Source organism: Tachypleus tridentatus, chromosome 7 (assembly GCF_004210375.1).
Source record: "Tachypleus tridentatus isolate NWPU-2018 chromosome 7, ASM421037v1, whole genome shotgun sequence".
Taxonomy (NCBI): Eukaryota; Metazoa; Arthropoda; class Merostomata; order Xiphosura; family Limulidae; genus Tachypleus; species Tachypleus tridentatus.
The window spans coordinates 135,637,956-135,663,306 of record NC_134831.1 but is presented as its reverse complement, the minus strand read 5'-3'; the positions used below and the strand labels follow the sequence as shown (position 1 = coordinate 135,663,306).

The following is a 25,351-nucleotide window of genomic DNA, read 5'->3' as shown; positions in this document are numbered from 1 at the left end:
AAAATTAACACTTTTTATTTATCTTTTTACATACAGTAATTACTTACATTTCCTTCACATGAAAACATACACACACACAACTACTAATAAACTACTTTAAAAGTTCAATTAACATTTCTGTTGACTTACTACAAAATTTGCAAGGTTACAAGATGTGAGGTTTAAATAAAGTTTAGAGAGGTATATTTAAGAGATCTTCATCATTTAGCAGGTTTTATCTGTGCCTTTTGTAAGAGCTTGATAACTTCTTCTAATAACTTAAAAAACATCACACTTGTTTAAATATATACTCTGTTTTTTATATTGGATAAATTCTTACTAACCATCGTCATATATTTCAGAAATTTTTGCTGGATACATTTTTCTATCTGCCCACCTTGCAAGAACCTCATCTCCTACTTTGTGTTTCTGAAAACATTCAAAAATACCTTTTTTTAATAAATCAAACAGCCTACTTATTAAAAGTTGGCAAATATATATAGAATATGTTTAACTATTTAAAGAAGAAAAGTAATTCACAAAGCAGAAAAATAGACATTTAATTAAGCTGAATGTTAATAACTGTTAATATCCAAACAATCTGTAGTTTTTAATGAAGAAAACTGCTATATTTGAAGTACCCAATAAGTTTAACTCTGCAAGACCCTGGTGTGTTAAATTTGATTCATCTATTGGATGAAATAGTTTCAAATTTCAGAATTACAGTTTATTGATTAATTAGCTTCAAAGGGTAAAATATTTTTTACATGTGATAATTGTATGAATTTATAGCTTTGAAATTTGAAAAAGATTTCATTGTGATATATATCTTTGTAAGAAACAAAAAGGTTAACCCTTGTTAAATATTTTAATTACTAATTCTTTATGTCTCCCAACATTCTTTTGAAACTTTCCTATAAAGTTTGTAACTTATATAACTGTAAATAATTTTTCATTTGAAAAAAAACAATGTACACAATTTTGTAATTACAATCACTAATATAAACTAAACACTTTCTACCATACCTAAATTAAATACCTGTAATAAGTTTTAAATACATAATCATTAGCTTATACATTTCATTTCATATTTTTTTTCTTTGCCCATTCAGACAGTAGTTACTAACCCTCATATAATAGCCTAATTCAAATGAAGCCTAACACAGCAGCCTTGTCAACAAAAGAAAACTCAATAAGGCCAAGGGCAAAATGATTTAACTGAGGCTACTTCACGGAGTTCCAAACATTTCTCTTTTTATCACACTTCAACATCGTAATACAAATCAAGCACAAAATGATAAAGCAAACATTTAAAAACATCAAGATTGTAACTATATTGAAAGTTGTTTCAAATATGTGTAATTTAGCAGCATATCACAAAGTTAAGCTTTTATAACTTTATTTCACTTGTATGTGAACCTCCACTAAAAGAAAACAAACATTTTGACTCTTAAAGACAAAATGAACAGAAAAACAATCTTCATAACATTTAAACTGGTGGTCAATAACTTCTCAAAACTGAGATGTTAGCAATCACCACACCATGTCAACAAGGGTTGAGAAACAGTGATTGGCTAAAAAAAAGATAAAACTACACTTTTATTGAAATTATATAACTACTATTACCATGTTATACTCAGAATACATTCAGAAAATTCACAGACACTAATCCTTTTATTGAGAGAGTGAAGAAATTAACCCATGATCACAATTTGTGATTTATGTATACAATTAAATAAATAAAACTTCTTGAAAATAATAAATTTCTACTCTGAAGCTTTTTACATATGTGCAAAATGAGCACAAATTTATTTTCTATAATTTTTCTTTATTCAATGTTGCAATTTTGTCCTTGAGGAAAACAACACCCATCCAGGTGTGAAAGTTAACAGTCGTGGAACACAATAAATTATGAAGAGTAACATAATTTCAGCAGTAGTAGAATTATGCAATAACTTTAAAAGTCACTATTAATTATATAACAATGTAGTTTAAATGAGAAACACACATATACTCTCTCCTCAAAGTTCTAGTCTGAATAACAAATCCTATATGTCTGAATAATATGTCTATAAATGAAATAAGATGGCTTCACACATAATTAACAACAGTTAGAGACTACTATAAAGGAAATTATGGCAATGAATGCCACCATGATCACCATCAAAACTAGGGGTTTTCATAGCTTTACACAGCCTCACAAATTAAAACAAAAATCCCAAATTAGATTTATACACACGGCTGGAGGACAAAGTGTGCATTCACTGACCTTGTACAGAATGCCATTCAAAACGATAATAATCATTTAATGTCAGTCTCATCAACATTTCAGTTTACCCTACACTGATAACTTAGCAACAGTAAACACAAGATATAACCAGGATACTGGAAAGAAAAATAAGATATGCATTTCAAAGGCTCTGGTGGTTAAGCAAATGTAATTTGTACTGGTGGTTAAGCAAATGTAATTTGTACTGGTGGTTAAGCAAATGTAATTTGTAAGCTGTACAATGAACATTAAGTTTTTATTCTTCACATAAAAATCATCTTGCACTCTGACTTTTCAAAGTTTGAGTCAGACAATTCAGGAATATGTTTAACACAAAAACTTTAGTAACATGTCTGAATGTGTGTGTACAACAAGCTCATACTATTGATTAAACCATTCAAGATTTCATAAAGATACAGTTTATACGTTTGGAAATAGAGTCAGTATTACTTCTTCAATATGTGATAGGTCAAACAGATTGACAACATGTATATTCTGCTAATAATAAACATTTTGGATTAATGATCACATTAAGAAAGTATATCATTTACAAATCCATGTTTGTATTAGTGCTCTATGTAAGAATCAGCAATGGATTCATACAAAATAAAACCAACACCAAACTAAAAGCTGGCCAACATACTTTTTATTTCATGTTATTTCTTAAAGCAAGTATGATAAACATCTCATGCCAGTCAGAAAGTTTTATGCTAGAATGTCAGAACCAAGGTGTTTCTTACTTCAAACAATTGATGTTTAAAACACAATCATGACTACTTATTATTACAATGCCTCTTAGTTTTGGCTTCAATGGACTACTTTTTCATGTTTTAGAATGAGACAATGTGTACGCTCCTACACTGAGGAATTTGACCAGCAGGATACAGTACAGAAGCCAATATGCTGTCTTGCTATAGAAACAAGAAAAACTGGTTTATTAAAGCCAAAAATCTGCAGGTTCTCTGCAGTATGGATAGTCTTTATATCAAAGACTATCCATACTATAAATTTTAACACATTTTGTATATCTTCCTGAAAATTCTAAAGCATTTAGCAAATATTACAAGTCTTTTGTAAACAAAAAACATTTTTAATTAAGTATTTTTACTAAAAATTTGTCCATAAGTATATACATGGAACAAAAGTATTGACTGCTTCAAGTTCAAAGTGATTTTCAGTCTAAGATTAGAAATATTTTTCTTTATCAGAAAATTATAAAATTTAATTTGTATAATTTTTAAAACCTCCTACATAAATATCACATGCTTTTATCCACTAAAACTTTATATTTTATTTTCTCTACCCTAATTCTATATACATTTTGCCAGTTTGATCACTCATAAACACTGTTAAAAAAAGGTAATACTGTTCTTTTTTTTGTAGTGACCACAAAGTACAAATGTACTTCTCCTGAGAAATTTCTACTTCTAAAATGTTCACATCTAGTGCACATGTTTACTTTATTGTTAACAGCTGAAAAAGAAACCTGCTGAATAAAAAATAATCAGGTGGTGGTGCCCAGCCCCCCAATATTGTTACCTACATATATTCATAAAATATGGAAAACACAATTATCGTTGTTGCTTAACAATTAACATCAAAGAGACATAGATCTGTAGAACTCAACGCCTTCATCAAGATGGAAGTATGTGTCATGCGTCCCATAGCAATGCACTGAATGCACTAAAACTCATGCACTGTATTGCTGCTCCCTATGTAATGCCATTCTATCTTGAGCTTTGACGAAGATTAGACAACCACGTTAATTTCAAGTTACAACAGATCACCAGGGATTTTACTTGATAAACCAAAGGTTTCACAGGTATTTACCCATTAATTTCATTTATCTTTTATTGAAAAGTAAAACATAGCTTCTTAAGACATACTTGCATAACAGCAGTGGTAACAACTGCACCAGCAACCTTGCTGTCATATCAGTAAACTACAGGAGGGCAAAACAACTCGATATTGATACTGTTATAGACACATTTGCTACCAATCACCAGAACATGCACATTTTTTTGATGTAATATTGACTATAAACACAACATGATGAAAGATAGTTAGCCTGATAGTGACCTTACTTTTCCTCAGAGTGTATTAACTCCACATGGGATAATTCGTTTCTGCTATGTAAACTATGTCTTTATGTTATATTTCTTTTGATTTGTAGCTTTACTCTTAATGGTATATTAAATGTTCAATCTCAGCTAATCTTGATTTTCTTTATTATTCTGTATTACCTTAGGTGGAATTTAGGTGAGCTTCCACTTTTACATATACGCATATTTTCATAAACAGATTATTTCTAATTTGTAATAATGAATTATTAATCAGAGTATGAGTTTCCAATGAAAACTGCATTGAAAACACAGTTCAAAATAGCACACCTTTTTGAAATGTACCTTGATATTTACATTATTATAATTCACCATCTATACTTCATATTGATGGCATTTTGGGAAACCCCTCCACAGTTTACCTCATCCCACCCCCAACGAAAATATCCTAGCGCCGCCACTGAAAATAATGAATCACCATTACTGCCATTAGACAGTTTATGTGAATATTAGACAAATTAAGTACTTTCAAATAACAGAGATAGTAATTTTTCAAACACTTTATACCAATGTATAAAATTAATGACCATGCTGAGCTAATCATAAAACAGTTATAGGCAGGATGTTAATATTAACAAATATATATATTAAACATTCTAGAGAAATATACCAGTTCTTGCTTTCCAGAACGCTCTTTTTCCTCTTTCCTCGTGTGTGCATGATGAAGTGGTCTCAAACAAGGACTATCCATCGACATCCATTCATCGAATCTTGCACTCCATCGTTCATAATGAACCAAAACTTCACAATCATCATCATCTATTGCAATTATTTTAGCTGGATACCTGTCCCAAAGACAGAAAAATAAAGCTCAATGATTTGTAATAAACATCCTTTTAAAATCAGATGAAATTACAGTTAACAAAATGAACAATGCACTCCTCTACATTCAGGCAAAGATGAAATAATTCTCTTTGTGCAATTTTACTACACAGTTTTTACCAAAGCAATGTTAATTAATGTGTACTCAATGCCAAATGTTTTGAAAACTCATGTCAGAAGCACACAAATTTAAATTATGTGCCCAATCTGGACAAATAATTTCACTGAAGTTTTATCATTCTAGACAATGTAAAACGGAACTGATATTTGTTTTATAATGTCAAGGAAGGTATATAATCTAAACATAAATCAAGATTTGTATTATGAAATCATGATTTCATGGAAAAATTCTTTGGCAAATGCAAAGTTTTTTCTTCTTAATTTGGATATTAACTTGTAGATTAATTGGTTGATTTCATCTCATAAGTTATCAAAGGAAAAAAAATTAGTTAGCCAGGCTCCAAGATCACATTGAACATATACAGACAGTTAAAGAGGAATTACTATCATTGCAGTATTACTTGCTTCATGCTGTATACAGTCTAGACCTAGAGAAACATTAGCAGCAATAAAACAATGCAGGTGTCATAACACCAATCAGATATATCAGTAGTAGATAAATACATACCACCATGTTAATTATTCTACAATAAAGTTTAAACCCACTAATACAGAACAACAATAAATTTATATGGAAGCAAGTTTCACTACTTTCACATCATCTCCAGTCTAACATTTGTTTGGAAACTTCTTTTCCAGTCTTGCCAAGTACAACTGAAAAACAATTCCATCATAATCTGAGATGAAAAAGCCCAAATACTGATAAAACTATACCATTTTTTTGTATTAAACAGAACAAACATATGATGTATTTTCTTCAGGTGAAATAATTTTTCTTTAGTTCAGAGAAGAGGTATGTTTGAAAGTACACAACTATTAATAAATATTCTAAGGAGTCACTTAGGAAGAAGGAGAGCTCAACTTATTCTTGACATCCATGCTACTGAATCACTGTAGAAACTTTCTGCCAATTAAAAAAGCCACCATATGAACAACAAGAGAAACTATCAGTACCCCTGGTCAATCTGTAGCACCATGGGAAAGCAGTAATGGGACTCACCTGAATCCAAAGACCACCAACATTGTTATTTGTAGAGGAACAACAATTTAATTAGATAAAAGAAACGTCAATAGATGCCTTATATTTCTGGTTGTTTAAATATTATTCCTAAACTCACAAGTACTGTCTCTCTCACAACATCACAAGTTATCTTTCTTGTAACAGTACACAATTAATAGTCAGTTAGTGAATATGTGTATCATGCTTACTAGAGAAAGGGAAAGTTAAGTAATTCATCTGAGCAGCTTACTGCACCCACATTGAGTACTATAAAAAATTATAATATTAGCTGTGTGGAGAGCAAAAACATGGTATAGCCCCATACCACATATCTCCTTTTCTCTCCAGATCCACTTGGACATCCCAAGTTCGAATAGTGTCAAAACAAATCAAACTTTAATTGCTTCTCATTGAAAATACCAAAATAACTATCCTGATCCCAGTAAAACTACATGCCTTACAAAACACACATGTACAAAAGCCAAAACAGCACTACAAGGCAGTAAAAAAACTAGTTAAAGTCTATCCATTTCCTTTAGCATACCATACCATACTCACACAATAAACATTAAATAAAAAACAAAATACATGAAAATACTCTTAAACAATGAGACAAAACCTTCTAACACTGAAATACAAAAGCACTCTTCAACAATAAAATGCATCAACTGTTATTTTATGGAAGTTGCCCTGTCTAAGCCATTTTTCCACTGTGCGAGGATTCAAACCCTCTCAGTAGAAATTATGTCTAACATTGGCACCCTGATGACCTCCAATCTTGAAATGATGCATGGTCTTGAGAATCTGTTCCTGCTGATGTCAGTGTGGAGAGAACACTAACTGTAGCACAGCTTGATTCCCATATCTAGTTGGTTGATCAGATAGATATAAAAGTTGGTGTGCAAATAAACTCGGTTCCTCAACCTGTACTAGATATATTGTTGTATATCAAGAAGTGTTTGTGTCAATTATTGGTCTCTCAATTGCTCTTATCAGAGATCTTGAGGGGTAAGTTTTGGCATTCAGTCACCACCAAAACCATCTACTGCATGACACCTAAAATGACTTTTATCTCAATTCAATGTCCTGGATCAGTACATCTAACAGGTAAACATGGTCTGACCATGCAGAAAGCTACAGTCCCTTCAATTTTGTAATTTAATGTCCCATTACACCTTTTGGATTTTGAAAGGTTCATTAAACACTTTAGTGATGTATGATAAATTATGAGGATAAATTTCCTGTTGTAGAAGTAATGTTGGTAGTGTTTAATCAATACCACAATTCCAAGTAATTTTCTCTTCAATAGGTAATACCTGTAGTTAGCCCTTTCATGAAACTGTAACAGCAATGCTCAATCCCCACTATCACCATCATCAGTATCCAAAGGATTCACAATAATGCTGCAGATATGCCAGGAGAGGTGTTTCTACTAAAACATGCTTCAAGAAGAATAATACATACTCAACCCTTTGGTCCATCTGAAATGCTCATCAGCCTCAGTGAGAGTGAACATTGGTATGCCAATCTTTAAAGTTTGGCAATTAATTTTAATAATAAAACCCCAAAACACTTTGAATTTCTCATCAAGGTTTGGTGATAGTCTTGAACCTCTGCAATCTTTACAGGATCAGCCAAAATGCATTCTTTACTTAAGATACGCCCACAAAACTCTTCCTGATGTGTGCATGAGTGCACACTTCTCAGGTTTCATCTTTGATTCTGTAGTTCTTACTCCATTTACAAACATGGACAGATTCAAATCTTTGGCTAAATACCAAAACATCATGCACATGTACTAAGCATCTTTCTTATGACAACTCTTTAAGCACAATCACAGTCAGTCTCTCAAAAGTGGCAGATGCGTATCACAAGCAAACTGGCATGACACAAACTTCAACCTAATCATCCTATATATATTACACCTCTCTTCATTGTTATTGATGCAGGTTATCACTGCAATGCAAATAATATACCTATGTTACTGATGTTATCCATCAAGTGACATCCCACCCCTGACATTTGGCTTGATTATTAATCACCTCTTTTTATAGAGAGATTCCGTATCTTGCACCTGATTGTCGTCCTCATCTCCACCTGTGAATTTCTGTCATATTACCTGTTGATGAAATAGCTTGTTGATGGAGCTCATCCATCAATGGCATCTTACTCATAAGTCTCTACCACCCTAATGATCACCTATTTCTTTCAAGAAGGTTCAACATCTCATCTAGTTGCAAAAAAACACACAACAAAAACAACTTTTGTTAGTGGCACTCACACCAAAGGTACTTATTTGTCTGGGCCATAACTTGTTAGGGTAACTAAAAATGATACAAATGTTCTCCAATGCTTCACAACTAATTCAAAGCAAACCTGACTTTAAATATAAAAATATTTAAAACAAACAAAACAGACTTGCACATGGCCCTGTAGTCCATGAGCAAGCACACCATGCATTCGGAGCATACTGTGCAGATAGGTTGTGGCAGCTCCAAGCTATTACTTGATTCACAAAACAAAAACCAGTCTCACAACATTACAAGTTATCTTTCTTATACAAGAATATGGATAACAGCCAATTAGTGAATACTTGTGCTGTGCACACAAAAAAAATGTTCAGTGACTCATATGACCACCTCACTGTGTCCTAACTGAGGATTACACTACATTCACAAAATGTTTACTTTTTCTTGTTCCTGGGCAGAAAGTGCTATTTCCCAATTGCTTATGCCTAAAGTAAATGGAAAAGACCTATTTTTCTCTTCAAACTTTGCTTTTGTGACCTGGGTAATGAAATGTTCAAATTTACCCATTTTCCAGAACATTCCACGTAGATTCAGTGCTGAGTAGCTGATAGAGAATTTTCTCGAACTTACAAGAATTTTCAAGAACTTTCTAGAATGTTGTAGAACTCACAAGAATTTTCAAGAACCTTTTGGAATTTTCAAGAACTTTCCATAGTATATATATATATATATATATATATCATCATTAGTTCTCTCTGCCTAAGTGAACACACAGACCTATCTGGTTTTGTCAGAGATGGCATCAAGAAGCTGCAAGCATTCTCCAGATGCATTCTGCTACGTATGTGATGAACTTATCAAGACAAGAGTGAAAATGTACTCTGTGACAACATCTGCTAAAATGTCTGAAGCTTACAAAGCATATTTCGGCATGCCTGTCAGGGATCAGAACAAACCCTGAGCACCTCATTTTACCTGCGAGCACTGCAAAAAAAAACTCTAGAAGGTAAGACAGACAATTTTTGCTTGCTTAAATAGTAAGATTTTATATTATACAAATTTTAGCCCTTTTAAAATTTAAATATCTTTCAATGCACCTCAAAGAGGAATAAAACAGCATCAAGACCTTGCTAGAAGCCTTGAAGTATGATGAGTATGACTGGGAGGTTATCAGAGAGTTCAAAATGGTGGTATTCCTGATGGGTCTCCAAGGAGGCTTTACCAAGTTTCTCTGTTATCTTTGCTTTTGGGACAGCAGGAACACTGCAGCACACCGCGACAAAAAGCACTGGCTAACATGGACCAAGTTCTCTCTGGGGAGGCACAATGTCAAGTGAAGAATGTTAGCCACTAGTGAACCCCCATAAGGTGTTGTTCCCACCAGTGCACATAAAATTAGGTCTTATGAAACAATTTGTCACAGCTCTTGATAAGGAGTCTGCAACCTTCAAGTACTTTCGAGGCTTCTTTCTTGAGCTGTCTGAAGCAAAGGTCAAAGCTGGTGTCTTCATTGGACCACAAATAAAGAAGATCCTGGAGAGCACAGAATTCCCCACAAAGCTCAGTAGGTAGGAGAAAAAAGCTTGGGGCAGCTTTGTCACAGTGGTTAGGGGCTTCTTGGGCAATCACAAGGCCAAAAATTATGTGGAACTGGTTGAGGCTCTGATGAAGAACTATGACAAAATGGGCTGCAGGATGTCTCTGAAAGTCCATATCCTTGACTCTCATCTTAATAAATTCAAGAAGAACATGGGAGCATATTCAGAGGAGCAAGGCAAACACTTCCACTAAGATATATTAAGAAACATTAGAAATAACTGCTAGGTGGTTGTAAAAGAAAAAGAGAGAAAATCCTGAAAACGTTTAGCAGGAAAATGGATACTATTCAGCAAGTACTCCTGTATTTTATGTGTAAACAGTTTTCATCTTTGTTTCATTATACCAGATACATAAGCTCTTAAGTCTAGTCTTACTCAGACCTCAGACTAAGTAACTTTCATCTTCTCTTTTTTCCACCATTGACTGAACTTAAAATCAGTTCAAAGAACATTTTCATAAACATTCTTGTTAATCAACTTATGCATAACGGAAACTCAATATGTTTAGACTAGACAGGGGTGTTAAAGTTTTTGAGGATCAAAGAAAACATCTTGAATATACATAAATAGAAAGAGAAAAAATGAACCAACGGCTTGGTTCAAGAAAACAACTGCTTCTGAAAGTGTCTGCTCAATTAAAACAGTTTTGTTTTGTCTAATACTCAAAGTGTCAACAAAAAGATCTGGTATATCATTTTCCTTTCCATTACAAACAAATAACAAGAAAGCCAACTTACCACTTATCTTGAAAATCCTTGGCTTCAAGCTTTGCACCAAGTTCAAAGACAATACCAGGTCGATTAGGAATTTTCCTCTTCTTTAGAGGTCTTTCTCCATCTTTATGACTACGATCAGAACCTTGAGAACTTACAGACAATGAACGTTTCCTCTTTTTAGCCTTGATAGCTTTAACATTACACTGCTTACTCAGTTTTCTAAAACTACAATTAGACTTCTGTTTTAAAAAATCTTTTTTGTCAGTTGAGTCATGCCTCCTTTCTCTACAACTGTGTTGATCACCATCAATTAAAGACTCTGAACAAAAGGATCCTTCTCCATAGCTCTCCTGTGTATTTTCATCTAAAGATACCTCTCCTCTACTAGATACAACTGATTCTATTTCATCACTTGCAAAGTCATGGTCCTTCTGGCTATGTTCACCCTTCTCCTGCTGTAATTTGTCCAGCTTCTTACCTACACCTTTTTTAGAAGCTAGTGGAGTACAATTATTCTTTGAGTGTTCTTTATCATTAGCAGGTTTATTAACTTCCAGAGTCTGCTTCTGGTTGTCTGATGGTGATGATTTTTTCATTTTGATAGTAGCAGCAATCCCTCCTTTCAGTAGTGATTGAAAATCAGGTTTTTTGCCTCTAGTCACTATACTTTGGGTTACAGACTGGTTTGTTTTATTTAAAAATGCTCGTTCATTTTCATAACACTTGGAACCCTTATCAAGTTCTTTGGGTTTCTCTCCCTCCCTTCTAGTCTGTTTAGTATGAATAGAATTTTCAGTAAAACTGTCCTGATGTTTTTCACTGTCTTCCATTCTTAGTAATCTAATTACTGTTTGAATCAAGTTAAAACAAAATTCTTTTCCTATTCATAAAAAAATATATCCTTCAAAACCACTTCCTTAATTTTTCCATAACTAAGTCTTCAAGCACCATGTACTCTTTTAAAATACTTCTTAAAGGTACATAAAATCAGCAGTTTTGTAAAATACTACTCTTCTTCAGAACTGCAATGAAGTTCAATGACCTATTTAAAAAAAAATTGTGATGTTATAGAAACATCTAGATTCAAGAATTCTTAATATAAAATGATAAACCTAATCACTTATGAAGTGTGGACCTTTTTTCTTTGGAAACCCTTGAAGAAGAAAAATCCATCTTTTAAAAGTGCTTAGGTTATAAGGTTTTTATCATTTTCTATTTAAAAAAACAACATTGTTATAATACATTCTAAAGAATTAAAAAAGTAAGACCACCATGTACAGAATTAAATGTATCTCTTCTACAAAACTTTCAAAGTTAAAGTTTTCTTATGTCAAAAATGTATTTTCAATAATACTCCTGCTGGGGTTTCCTTCCTTTGCCAAACTGAACATTTGTCTGATTTTTTCTCACATGCTCTAGTCTTTTATTTCCCACTTTATTGCTTTTGGCAATATCTGTCTTGTGACATTCCCCACCTACGTCAATACACCCTCTATTCTGATACTGTATTTAAGCACCTCATTCAGATACTGTGATCACTTTTTTGAGTGATCCAATCCAATCTCTCACACCATCTCTTAGTGTGGAGTAAGTATAATCAAAAAAACATTTTTGAGTTAAGAAAATGTTAACTTCCAAACCATACTTTCTCTCCCACTGTAGCAAAAATCCCACATTGACAAGATTAAGGGGCAAGTGAGGGTGCTATTAATACAAAATGCATCTGCATAGTGTGTGGGCATGCCAACAGAAGATTAGCACCCTGGTAGAGGAATTACACTGCATTCAAAACAGGTATACTCTTCACCCTGAACCAAATTCATGAACTGCAGGTAGAATTTGACATGATCCATTATCACTTTGGGTCAGGTCCCAACCAGATAAATTAGGTTCCACTGTTTGGAGTTAGAATTATACAACCATGGTCCCTAAATCCCATGTTATTGGCTTGGGACACAATATTTAAGCTTTAGAATGGATTCCAATCTTAAGCTAAACTATAGAGTGACACATTCTGAGTCATCAGAATCACAATGAGAACGTAAACAGTTACCAAACTGAGCAAACCCTTTAATCAACCTGAAGAAGTTCAAAAGCAACACCCCAAACTTGGAATGATGATATTCTGTATGTCATACTCATCATAAGGAGACAGAACTCATCTGATCTGAAATTACTGAACACTCATCCTAACTCCCAAATCATGTGGACAAGTATTCCACATAGAAAGAACTTAGAACATACTGTTCTCAACCAAGGACTCAGAATGGAACTACTCTGCATTTAGAATTATGAGGAGAGAATGAAAGGTGCTGAATCAATATTGATCAAAAAGGGCTACATTCAACCTAACTGGATAGCAGAGCATCAAACCCAAACTGATATTACAGGTAGCCTCCTGCAGATTAGTGCCTCTCTAACCAACATTTAGGAAAAAAAAAACATACACAGTCCTGGGTAGAAAGGCCTCCAATTTTGCACTCTTTTCCAAGAATGGCAGAAATTCACTTGAACTCTGGAGGAACAACTTCTGTCCATCACTCCAGTGACTGTAAACCAGGTGTGGTAATGAGTCCCTACATCCTCTAGTAAAATCTGGAGAAGTAATACATGTTGAGAAGTCTTGAGGAACAATGCTCTGGAAACAGTGCAATAGGTGAACCAAGTTCCCTAAATTTTTAAAAGCTAACCAACACCAATTTATTCAATTCAACGATCAGCAGGGATTGGCAGTATTCCCTTAAGCTTTACTCATAACAGTCCATGAGAGGTGGTCCAGCATAGTACAGTAATACCATCCGCTGTGCTTCTAGGTCAGCAGTAGGTAATGTATGGCCTGTGGACCGGATGCAGCAAGCCAACTGAAATTATTTAGCCCTCGGTCCCCAGATGAAATATCACATCAACCCGGCCTGTGGTGGTCCTAAAAAAGAATTCAAGTTTGTAATTTAATGTGGCCCTCTATCTGCTCACAGACATAACCTCTGGCCCCTGTGTGGAAAGAGGTTGCCGAACCCACTTTAGGTAGTCTCAAAGAACACCTCATTTCTACAAAGCATTGCAACCTCGCTAAAGTATATTGTGTTAATGGTTGCTAGTGCAGAAACAATTTGATAAAAGCACATCTGAATGGGCAACACTTGCCACAAAGTAGGATACTGTGTAAAAAATGAGGTAAGGGACCATAGAAAGTAGAAAAGAGACACTATTAGTAATAATTTTCACATAATCTAGTGAATGCAGTTAAGATAGCTGTAGGGGTTGGCAAAAACCCTCAGAGGAAGATAATACCAGATCATGAAAATAATGTGAGATAAAAGTATTGGAAGAAGTTCACACATTGGCTGATATGAACATAAGACATTTGATGAATTAGATGAGATATTACAAACAGAAGTCTCCTCACTTCAAAAGAGAGCATAGAATAAGTGATACAAATCAATTTCATACTCACCCTGATAAAATAACTAATTATAAATCCAATGAAATTGAAGGATTCCAATGAATAAGTCATTGTCTAAAACCTCTAAAGGTATTAGTACTTTCAACATTACACTCCAAGTCCCTCATTGGACACAATAAATTATTGGATCAGTCACAGAAGTGAGAAACAGTGGTCAAAAGAATAACTTGCCTGAGTATAGGAAGACGTAGGTAGAAAGATAAAGCATCCTATGCACATGCGACACAAACAACTCTGACCAGCAAAATCTGCAGGGTAGCAACCATAAAAAGGTGATACATAGTGCATAAGGCTAAGGGCTTAAATTGATGTTGGGTAAAAGCATGTAATACCATTGTAATATTACACTTAGAAAAGTGAAACAGACATTTTAAACAAAAAACACAAAATCACTTGACAAGCTGGAAAGCTCTGGGGATTCAAAGAAGTTTCATCTACAGTATTCTAAAGGTAGTTGATAAAGTTGCCTTATATAAAATGACTGTGGAAAATTTAAAATTCTCATCAAAGAGCCAGATCAAAAAATGAGGGAAGGTTGGTACTTCTGAATAAAGTGGATTCAACCTCCTCGCACTACACTATTGTCGATATGTGTGATTTTTCACTGAAAGAGTCCATTGTGGACCTATGCAAAGACTGAAACATATACATGACAACCTTAAAAGTTAAACCTCAATACCTCAATAGAGATTACCAAAGAGGAAGCAGACGAGGTGTAAACTCCTAAAGGTATCACTGAAGCAGAAACTAGGGTTGAGTCAGCCAGTCCAGTGTTTTCAATGGAACCTGACAAGGAATTGAACAAATTGTACCCTGGATAACATATAAGTCATACAAAGGCAAAGATGTGTAATCCTATCCAGTTTTGATTGAATACATCTGTTGCAGTGATGTACCAGAAACCAAAATGCTGGAAGTTGAGTGTTCAAATGAGTGGCATATGCACTGATCAGTGTTCAGAACTGAAAGCAAACCTCCTGATGCAGCATCTGTTCTGTCGGAAGAATGTGACTGGGTTACAGCAACTGATCTGCCACCAAATTCATTGCCCCCAGAATATAACAAGCTAGTATGATTATATGATGAAAGTTATCCCAATAAAGAAGATCAAAGATTTAAAAACAAAGAGACCTGGACCAAGTTCATCTTGGCAAGAAATGTAAGATACCACCAAGGAATCGTCAAAACAAAGTATGACAGTTTCTAGGAATAGTGAAAAGTTCTACAAAATTGTGAAGAGAAGCCTTGTTGTCTGTCTCATAGGCTTTAAAATTCTAGACAACTGAGATATGCTCCTCATCCCTGAAACAAGGCATCTGTGAAGAGATGGATCTCCAGCTGAGGTGGAGGCAGAGGAACATCTATTATAGTATTGTTCCAATCTAATTACTTCTCAAGAATGAAGATACTGATCCTGAATAAAGAAACTAGAGAATCCAGTGAATTTCTTTTCATGATCCATTTGCCTTGTAAGACCACTGAAGAGATTTTATGTGTGCTCATCATGATATGTATCCGGACTTAGCAAATGAAGGTGACATGACAAAGCTCAAACAATTCAACATAACACATATGGGGCTGATACTAGTTCAAAGGGCAGAGCCCTGAACTGTAGCATCTGACCCTTGCACACAAAATGCAGATAGTAGTGGAATAACTGCTTTGGGAAAGTGCAAACAGAAATCAGTGACATTGAACTCGGTCATCCACAGACCTGGTAAAACAATTCCACTGCAGAGTGAGGAATGATTTATCCTTATGCAAGAACTGTTGTATCCATGGACACATAGTAAAGGTTTTCCACATGTCCAGAACTTCTTGGAACAGAGCACCCAAAGAATATGTTAATCATATGCCAATGAAAGCATTCTAACCAAGCAGAGGAACCAAGTTGTATATGGACAGAATCTATTTTCAATATCACCAAAGGGCTGATTTTGAGGATCAGGACACTCAAATAGGGGCAGAACTATAACTCACTATAGGAATCAAGGAATGTTGAAAAGCCAATGAGGACAGAATTGAATGCAAATGAGTGACATCAATCCTTGATTCAAAAGAATGCCCATAAATATCAAGGTCAGAGAAAGGGACCTCATGTAACTCACAAAGAGCAGACCTGTAAACAAATGCCCCCTGACAATGTATCTCTACTCCACAAAACTGCCAATCAAAACAATGTAAATGCTAACATGCTAAAATGCCAAACTGTCATCAAACTGACCTGGTGATCACTGAGTATGGTAGTTAAAGCCAGACAAATCTTAGAAAATTGTGATCTCTTCAGGTTAACCATAGACTCCATTCTAAAATCCCAAATTTCCAGGAGTTGATCTATTCTTTGAGAGTTTAAATGTGTGTCCACCTGATGGTGGTAGACAAAAGCATGTTGTTTGAACAAACATTGCAAACAAGGCATAGCTGTCCCTTCATGCTAATTTTCCTCCATGATGGAAACAATATTCCAGAATTCACGTCATATATCAGCTTGCCAAATTAATTTTTTTTAAATGAAAATAAAGTGGGTAACATGAAAATTGATAAAAGTATCTCCAACAGTAATAGTACAAAGAAACTCATTAGTCACTGCTCTGTTGACAAAAGGTGATAATACAACATGAATTAAGTATTAATACACAGTACCAGAATAGAGGGTACTTCACTGTAGGTGGAGAGTGACATGAGACATATATTGTCAAGGGCAAGTATGTGGAGAATAAAATCAGACCAATGCAAGTTAGTATAAGAAGAGGTAAGTATGTTTTGGAATAAAAAGTTATTTTTCCACTAACTCATTCACTAGAACTTGCAAAATGTCCAAAATCTTTAGAGCATTGTCTCCAAAACTTCTAAGTATTTGAACAACCAGAACATACAAATGTGTATTCACAGACATATAGGTCTGCAGAATTACCAATATCTTCAGAGCACAGGCCTTTAATCTTTGTATACTTTATTCTATTTCAATTTCAGAGGGCGTGGACACACATCTTGTTTTATCTTAAGTGAAACAAACTATATTTCAAACTTAATGTTTGAAATATATAATGATTTAAACACACATTAATGAACAAAGGAACGACTTTTATAAAAAATCTCTCACTTAATATACCGTGTACAGATGCAAGAGCTTTTTAACCTCGCTTGCCATGTTCAAAATAATTTCTTTACTAAACAAAGACCATACAAACAAAGATGATATCAAGGTATTAAAAAGATGTTGCATTTTGTTTTCACCTTTTAGTATGCTAAATTGATATAAAATACAATTAACTTCTACACCATTAAAACAAAAAGATGAGAGGAAGGAATAAGGTAAAGTAAAACTCACTATATAAAACTGTTGATAATTATCCCAATTTCATTTATTTAAATTCATAATTTCCTGTTTTTCATAAAATTTTTTAATTCTTGAGAGAATTCTTCAACTAAAGTCCAAATTTTTGTCAAACATGTCATGCATGCACAATGTCTGTTTTTTCTACAGATCAACAATAAAACATCTTTCTTGAAAATGAGTGTACATCAGTTTATTTTAGAACATTCAGTAATTAAAAAATTTAAGAATTATAAGCTCTAAAATGGACATTTCAGCAGAAAATCTCTATAAATTCAAAGTTTTTTTTTAAGCATTAATTTCCTAATTTATATATATTGGTTGTGTACTATAGCTGGTTCTACAAAATATGCATTTGTGTGTTTAGTAGTTGTTAAGAAATAATGTAATCTTGGAAAAGAATGTAAGAAATACAGTGCTGATAGGCTTAGAAATGCTTTGGTAGATACGTATAGTCTTTTTCAAACTCAAGGTATTTACAAAAATAATCCTTCCTCATACACCCTGCCAACAATGATAACATTGCCTTTCAGCATACCTCAAAAAGATATTATGTAAGAATTCTTACACCAGAATGTACTGAACAAGTACACAACTTTCTCATCATGAAAAACTACAATGAACTCCAGATCTGGAATGCTGGGCTACTCACTCTTGTAACATTCGTAACTGTACACAAATGCTGATTCTAAACATATGCTAAGATTTTCCAAGGTTTTCAGATAAATATCCTCATGTTCAAGTACTTTCTCATTCCTTACTACAAAATTACAAGATAAACAGAAAATAGAGAAAACTCCCATATAATCTTTCTTAAAAAATCATTTTCATTGGCAAAGAGAAAACATTAGCCCTATTAGATATACTTTTTACTTTCATACTAAAGTTCCCTTTTAAAAAATTTTAAAGAAATAATATTATACATCTCTCCTTCTCTTTTTTTTTTTTTTAAGTGAAAGTACCCACAAAACAAGCACATTTGATTACTTGAGCTAAGAACCTTTATAATCCCTCTTAATCCTAATGACAGTTTTGTCAGAATTGTAGAAATCATACCTCTCCACAAAAACAGTTTTACCATCATACTTTGCCAATAAAAATGACCTACAGAAGTTTAGAGCATAAACACAAACATTTAAAAAGGCACACCCCTAAATTTCAAACTACACATAAAAAAATCACTTTAGTTCACAAATCCCCAATTACACACACTAACAAACATTTACATTAATACAACAATATAATTGAATTATTTTTGTCTGCACATAGAGCAGGAGTGGCCAAACTGCAGCTTATGAGCCATATGTGGCTCTTTGACACACAGAGTGTGGCACATTGAAATATGTTGGCTGACCTCTTTTTTGCATCACACTTAATGTAAATGGTAAATAAAAAATTTTGAAGCTTTATAATTATTTACTGGGTATAAAATGAGAGTCCACTGGATTAAAATGTAAGTTTAATGTTCATGATGAGTAAATATATTTAAGAATTTAAATCCTAATTTTAATGTTAGATTCGAGTCAGGGATTAAAGGAATTTCACATCAGCAATGATTACAGAGGAACTGTACTAGAGAATCAGTAATAGTACAAGCAAGGATTAGAGAGGAATTGTGCTGAAAAATCAGTAATAGTACAAGCAAGGATTAGAGAAGAATTGTGCTGAAGAATCAGTAATAGTACAAGCAAGGATTAGAGAAGAATTGTGCTGAAGAATCAGTAATAGTACAAGCAAGGATTAGAGAAGAATTGTGCTGAAGAATCAGTAATAGTACAAGCAAGGATTAGAGAAGAATTGTGCTGAAGAATCAGTAATAGTACAAGCAAGGATTACAGAGGAATTGTGCTAAAGAATCAGTAATAGTACAAGCAAGGATTAGAGAGGAATTGTGCTAGAGAATCAGTAATAGTACAAGCAAGGATTAGAGAGGAATTGTGCTAGAGAATTACTAATCACACTAGCAAAAATTACAGAGGAATTGCGCTGAAGAATCAGTAATCATACAAGAAAGGCTACAGAGGAATTTTGCTGGAGAATCAGTAATCATACAAGAAAGGACTACAGAGGAACTGTGCTGGAGAATCAGTAATCATACAAGCAAGGACTACAGAGGAGCTGTGCTGGAGAATCAGTAATCATACAAGCAAGGACTACAGAGGAACTGTGCTGGAGAATCAGTAATCATACAAGCAAGGACTACAGAGGAACTGTGCTGGAGAATCAGTAATCATACAAGCAAGGATTACAGAAGAATTGTGCTGGAGAATTAGTAATCATACAAGCCGGTGCTGACAATGTTAGTTTTAGCAAGCATGGCTTATGAATCACATGATTGTGGCATGTGTGGCTGTGTTGCTGGCAGTGATATTAGCAGAGTGTTAGTGTGATACTGGGTGCTGTAGAGTTTGGTTGCATTGCACATGTTGGAGCTTATTGTTTGTTTTCGCTTTAATTTTATAAAAGTGTCTGTGAATGAAGATGGCGTTATCAAATTGTAAGAAGTGAAAGTATGAAGATGAAAATAGAAATTTTAAGCCAAAGTGGGAGGAAAATTTTGCATTTACCATTAAAGGAGATAAACCCTTCTGTCTTATCTGCAATGTGTTACTCAGTCATTCCAAGCCAGTAACTTGAAATGCCACTATGAAACAAATCACAAAAACCTTTCATCTGATTATCTCTCTGAATCAGAATTATGGAAAAACAAGTTAACTGTGTTAAAATCATCACTAAATATCCAGCAGACACTGTTGACAATGTTCGGTAAAGAACTTGATATAATGATTGAAGTTAGTTTTGTTATATCATGGAATACAGGCTTGTGCTAAATGCCTATATTCTGATGGTGAATTTGTTAAGAATATAGCTGAAGTTATTGTAGTGTTAGATCCAAATAACACAAAACTTCAGTAACTAATAGCATAAACACCTGCTTCATGCCACACTACAAATAGACGTATCTCCCAGATCAGTGTTGATGTTGCAGGCAAAATGTAAAATGATTTAAAGAATTCCCTTACATTCAGCTTAACCATTGATGACTCTACAGACATACAAGATAACCCACAACTGGCAGTATTTGTTCGTTATGTTTCCTCTGATATAACTGTGAAAGAAGAGATGTTGGGACTTGGTGGCTCTAAAAAAAAAAGCTTTAGGTGTTGACATTAAAAATGCACTTGACAGAGCCTTAACAAATGCTGATATTCCACTGTATAAGCTCGTCAGTGTTGCAACAGGTGGAACTCATGCAATGGTGGGGAAAAATGCAGGATTAACTGCACTTATGAAAAATGATCCAGCTTTCCAGAGTTTCTCCCTGTTCATTACATTATTCATCTTGAACACCTGGCAGCCAGATACCTCAAGCATGAAGATTTTATGAAATTTGTTCTTGAAATTGTTAGTTTCATTCACTTAAATGGGAAGACCCACTAACAGTTCAAAAATTGTATTGAAGAATTGGAGCTTGAAGATAAACCCAGTGATGTCTCTTTCTACTGCATTGTGAAGTGGCTGTCAACTAGCAATGTCTTAAATAGGTTTGTGGATCTGTTTGAGCCTATTATTACTTTTCTTGAAGAAAAGAAAAGATTCTATCCTCAACTGGGAAATGATGAATGGATGCAAAATCAAATGCTCCTTATTGATATAATGAATCATCTACAAACTCTCAACTTGGCAACTCCAGAGAAAGGATAAGATTGTTTCTGCTCTTAATCAGACAATTTTCAGCTTTCAGAATAAAATAAGACTTTTTCAAAGAGACATATTGTCCAGAAACTTCAGTTACTTTCCCAATCTCAAAAGGAGAGTAAATACATTCCCTGATATTGAAATAAAAGATCACAAACTGGAAGAATTCAAAGATAAGTTACAAGGACTGCTTGATAATTTCCTAGACAGGTTTGAGGACTTGCAAAAGCTGAAGCCCTGCTTTGCCTTTCTTGTAAATCCATTCATAGTTGATGTGATCAATGATCATCATCCAATTCTCGAACCTCTGGTTACAGAATAATCTGCTGTGGAAATGGAACTAATAGAACTACAGGAGAACCTGGGTCTAAAGATGATCCTTAAATCCCATTCCACAATTGAGTTCTGGAAGCAAGTTCCAGAAATAAAATATCCTGAACTGAAGAAAGCCAGTGTGCGACTTATTTCAATTTTCAACACAACATTCTGCTGTGAATCACTGTACTCTGTAATGAAGTTTGTGGAGTTGCAGCATCATGCAATCCTTACAAATCAACACCTGACAGAGCTAATTCGTACAGCCTTGACAGCATATCAACCAGAATTTCAATGACTCACAACTAAGAAGTTCACAAGACCTTTAATAGCAGTAAATAGCCTGATAATTGTATCAATGTCTGTTTGTGTCAGAAAAATATTATGATAAGACTAACATTTTGTAAGGTGGTATCTGATTAAAATATCTCTAATTTTATTGTTTTACATATTTTCTTCCATGTTTTGACCAGATATTTATTAAGACAAGTAAATATCATTAAAATATCTGCTTTTACCAATATTATTTTTATTTTTGGCAGTCTCATTTAATGTTAAATAAAATGCAAATTTGCATATTTTTATTAGATGTTTCCATAGCTCATTACCGTATTAAATACGCTCAATACAGTTAAAACAATAATCAGCCAGGATTTTGAAAACTTTTGGTATATATATATATACATATACACACACACATATATGTGTACTTTGTAATTATTGAAAGTAGTACAAATTAACAGTTTAAAAACTATGTACATGACTAAATATTATTATGTACATGTCTTAATATTTATATAAAATTTATGTAACAAATGTACATGTAACAATAAAAATGTGTGTGTAATATTTGTTCATGTCTTGTGGCTCTCAAACATCTGAAGTTTATCATTTGTGGCTCTTACATTAAGCCATGTAAGTTTGGCCATCCCTGATATAAAGACTAAATAAGATTGAGTACCACATCTAAGAAGACTATATAAGATAATAAAAATTTCCCAAAACTTGAAACATGTATATAATACACCATGTTATTTCATTAATAAATGTAAATTAATTAAAAATCACAAGATATCACTTTTGTATGAAGGTATTTAATATGGCATGCTGTAAAATGTTCATAGTTGTTAAAAAACAATTATATGAATGAATTTATGCACTGAGGTACAGTATATGCCATTCCTGACAAACCAGGCTGCTTATAATGCTGTTTTGATAGATACAGTATTTTGTCCAAACATAACACAGATTTTGCAAAATTTTTAAAAAATAGTAAAATTATTTTTTAGGATTTCATACAATGATTTGTAACAATATTTTTTATAAATAGCTTTTTTTTACTTCACAGCATTTGTCATGAAAGGTGAAAAAAAAAGTAGTTGGTTTTTCTCATAATTGGATAAATAACTTTTCATCAAGTTTCTCTCTCTCTCTCCCTATATATACATATATGTATAGTTATTCAAATATAATTATTAATTGTCATATACATATTCAGATTATTCATTTCATACAAAAATCTAACAGCTTCTAAAAAACAGAAAAGAAACATTTTAGTATTTTGCATCTTACTAATCAGACAATTTTTAAAAACATTTATATACTGTCATATTCTACTGACTTTAAAAACAATGTTCTGTATCCGTGTGCCCTATCTGAAAAAAAAAAGCATTTAATGTAAATAATATGATAAACAACCATTATACATTTAAATTGTTTTAAAACTGAAAACAACCAAGTTCTCAGTGAAGTTTATCTCACTTTCTCAATATATAAATTTCAAAATTATTTTTGACTTTTCTAAATACAAGAAACAAAAAAGGAAAGCAGATATTCAATAAAAATTATTTTTTAGCATTTTATCCCTTGGAAAAAAGATGTTTTTCTCAAATATTTCACAACTTCAGTTTATTAATTTTTTTAAACTTTAAAACCTTTCATATTACAATTTACAAGAGAATTTGATAATCTTACAAGCTGGATTTTACAATTATTAGACCTTCAATTTTTTTTAAATTTATTTTGAAAAAGGCTTTCAGTTGTTATGCTAGCATTTGAAATGAATACAATCCTTTTCACCTATGTTACGAAAACTATCAAAATGTTCCAAACTTCATTTATATTAACATTCTTCTATGCATTTTTTTCCACACAAAATTTTTCTCACATAACAGAGAACCCAATGTGGCTTTCCCATAAGAAAACGCACACACACACATAACAGATTCTATAGCTTTGGAAGTTAACTTTTAAAATTTGATACATGATCCCTAGTGTCTCTACAACTGCCACTAATTTCAACAAGAACATGAAGTTAAAGGCTTTTTTCAAAAATTTACAAGTTAAAACAATTCCACAAGCATCACACAAAACTTAGTTATTAATGTAATTCACCTGCATATGTACAGAGGAAATGCTACACATAAAAACATATCAATCCTGTATTACAAACTTAGATTTTTTTTGTATACATATAGTGTACCTCATCTAAAATTCCACTTTAGTTATACTAAATGGTTCCATTGAAAAAATTAGGAACTATGAAGTCTATTATATGTTATCAATGTGCTTCAAGTGCACACAAATATATTACATGATGTCTTTGCTACCCCAAATAACTTTACTTGCCATATTTTAAAATCTATTAAACATAATTATTTGGATAAATCTCTTACAATAACTTCACCATGGCGACAATATTCAATATATAACAGCACATAACTATGTTTATCCTTAGGCAAAGCTTAGAAGTACTCATCATATTATTAACATTAATGTCAATCAATAACTAAAACACTGGAATTAGATATTATTATTATTGTTACTAGTATTAGTACCAGTAGTTCTATATTCAGAACTTTCATTACCTCAACCACAATAGGCCACTACTATTACGATATCATTTGTAATATTAATACACTATTGTGTCTATTACTCATTACTACTACTAGAAACGCGTCACAACGTCAAAAGCATATTTATTTAGAACTAGATAAAATCTCATTTTAAACACACTACAAATTACTAACCTGTAAAGAACATAAATTTTCTGTTATGGAGCATACCCGTCAATGACTTAACGCCTTCCTCAAAAACAGTACCAGAAGTCTTATATTTTAAAATTTAACACGATTTTAAGCCCAATACTTTCCGCAATTTCTCACAATATATAACACCACCATATTTTAACATGAAAGTAATGACACTAGGTGTCAATTTTAACTATAAATCATTTTAATTATCTTTTATATTTATTCTACAAACATTGAACTTATAATTTGTATTATTTCCTGTCAAGAATTTTAAATATAAATATAAGAAATATGCGTTCTAGTTAAAAAGAAATTCACTTTTACAAAATTTTCTTTCATTGGGACTTCTGATGGTAGTTGAAAGGACTTGTAACGTTAAAAATAAGTTTTTTAAACACCAATGATGGTCAGAGCACTTACAGCTCATAGTGCAGCTTTTGGCTTAGCAACAGACAAACATAGCTTCCTAATTTAATTGTATTAAAAAAGGGAAATCAGATAAAAAATTTGTGAAACAGTTTACCGACAATGTTAAACTGGCCTGGCATGGCCTAGCGCGTAAGGCGTGCGACTCGTAATCCGAGGGTCGCGGGTTCGTGCCCGCGTCGTGCCAAAACATGCTCGCCCTCCCA

At 33.2% G+C, this 25,351-nt stretch overlaps 1 protein-coding gene across 4 annotated transcripts in view; it reads right to left on the bottom strand.

Moving 5' to 3' along the window:
- LOC143256665 (uncharacterized) overlaps positions 1-25,351 on the bottom strand; it is a 66,836-nt gene extending 41,485 nt beyond the window's left edge. For 2 of the 4 annotated variants that reach the window (XM_076514169.1, XM_076514170.1), the window contains exons 1-4: positions 24,717-25,351; positions 10,895-11,915; positions 4,979-5,153; positions 324-408 (exon numbers count right to left, since the gene is read on the bottom strand). In XM_076514169.1, the coding sequence (XP_076370284.1) occupies positions 324-408; positions 4,979-5,153; positions 10,895-11,703 (1,069 nt within the window). In that variant the 5' untranslated portion in view covers positions 11,704-11,915; positions 24,717-25,351. The remainder of the gene's footprint in view (positions 1-323; positions 409-4,978; positions 5,154-10,894; positions 11,916-24,716) is intronic. The other 2 variants (XM_076514171.1, XM_076514172.1) reach the window with 1 other exon arrangement.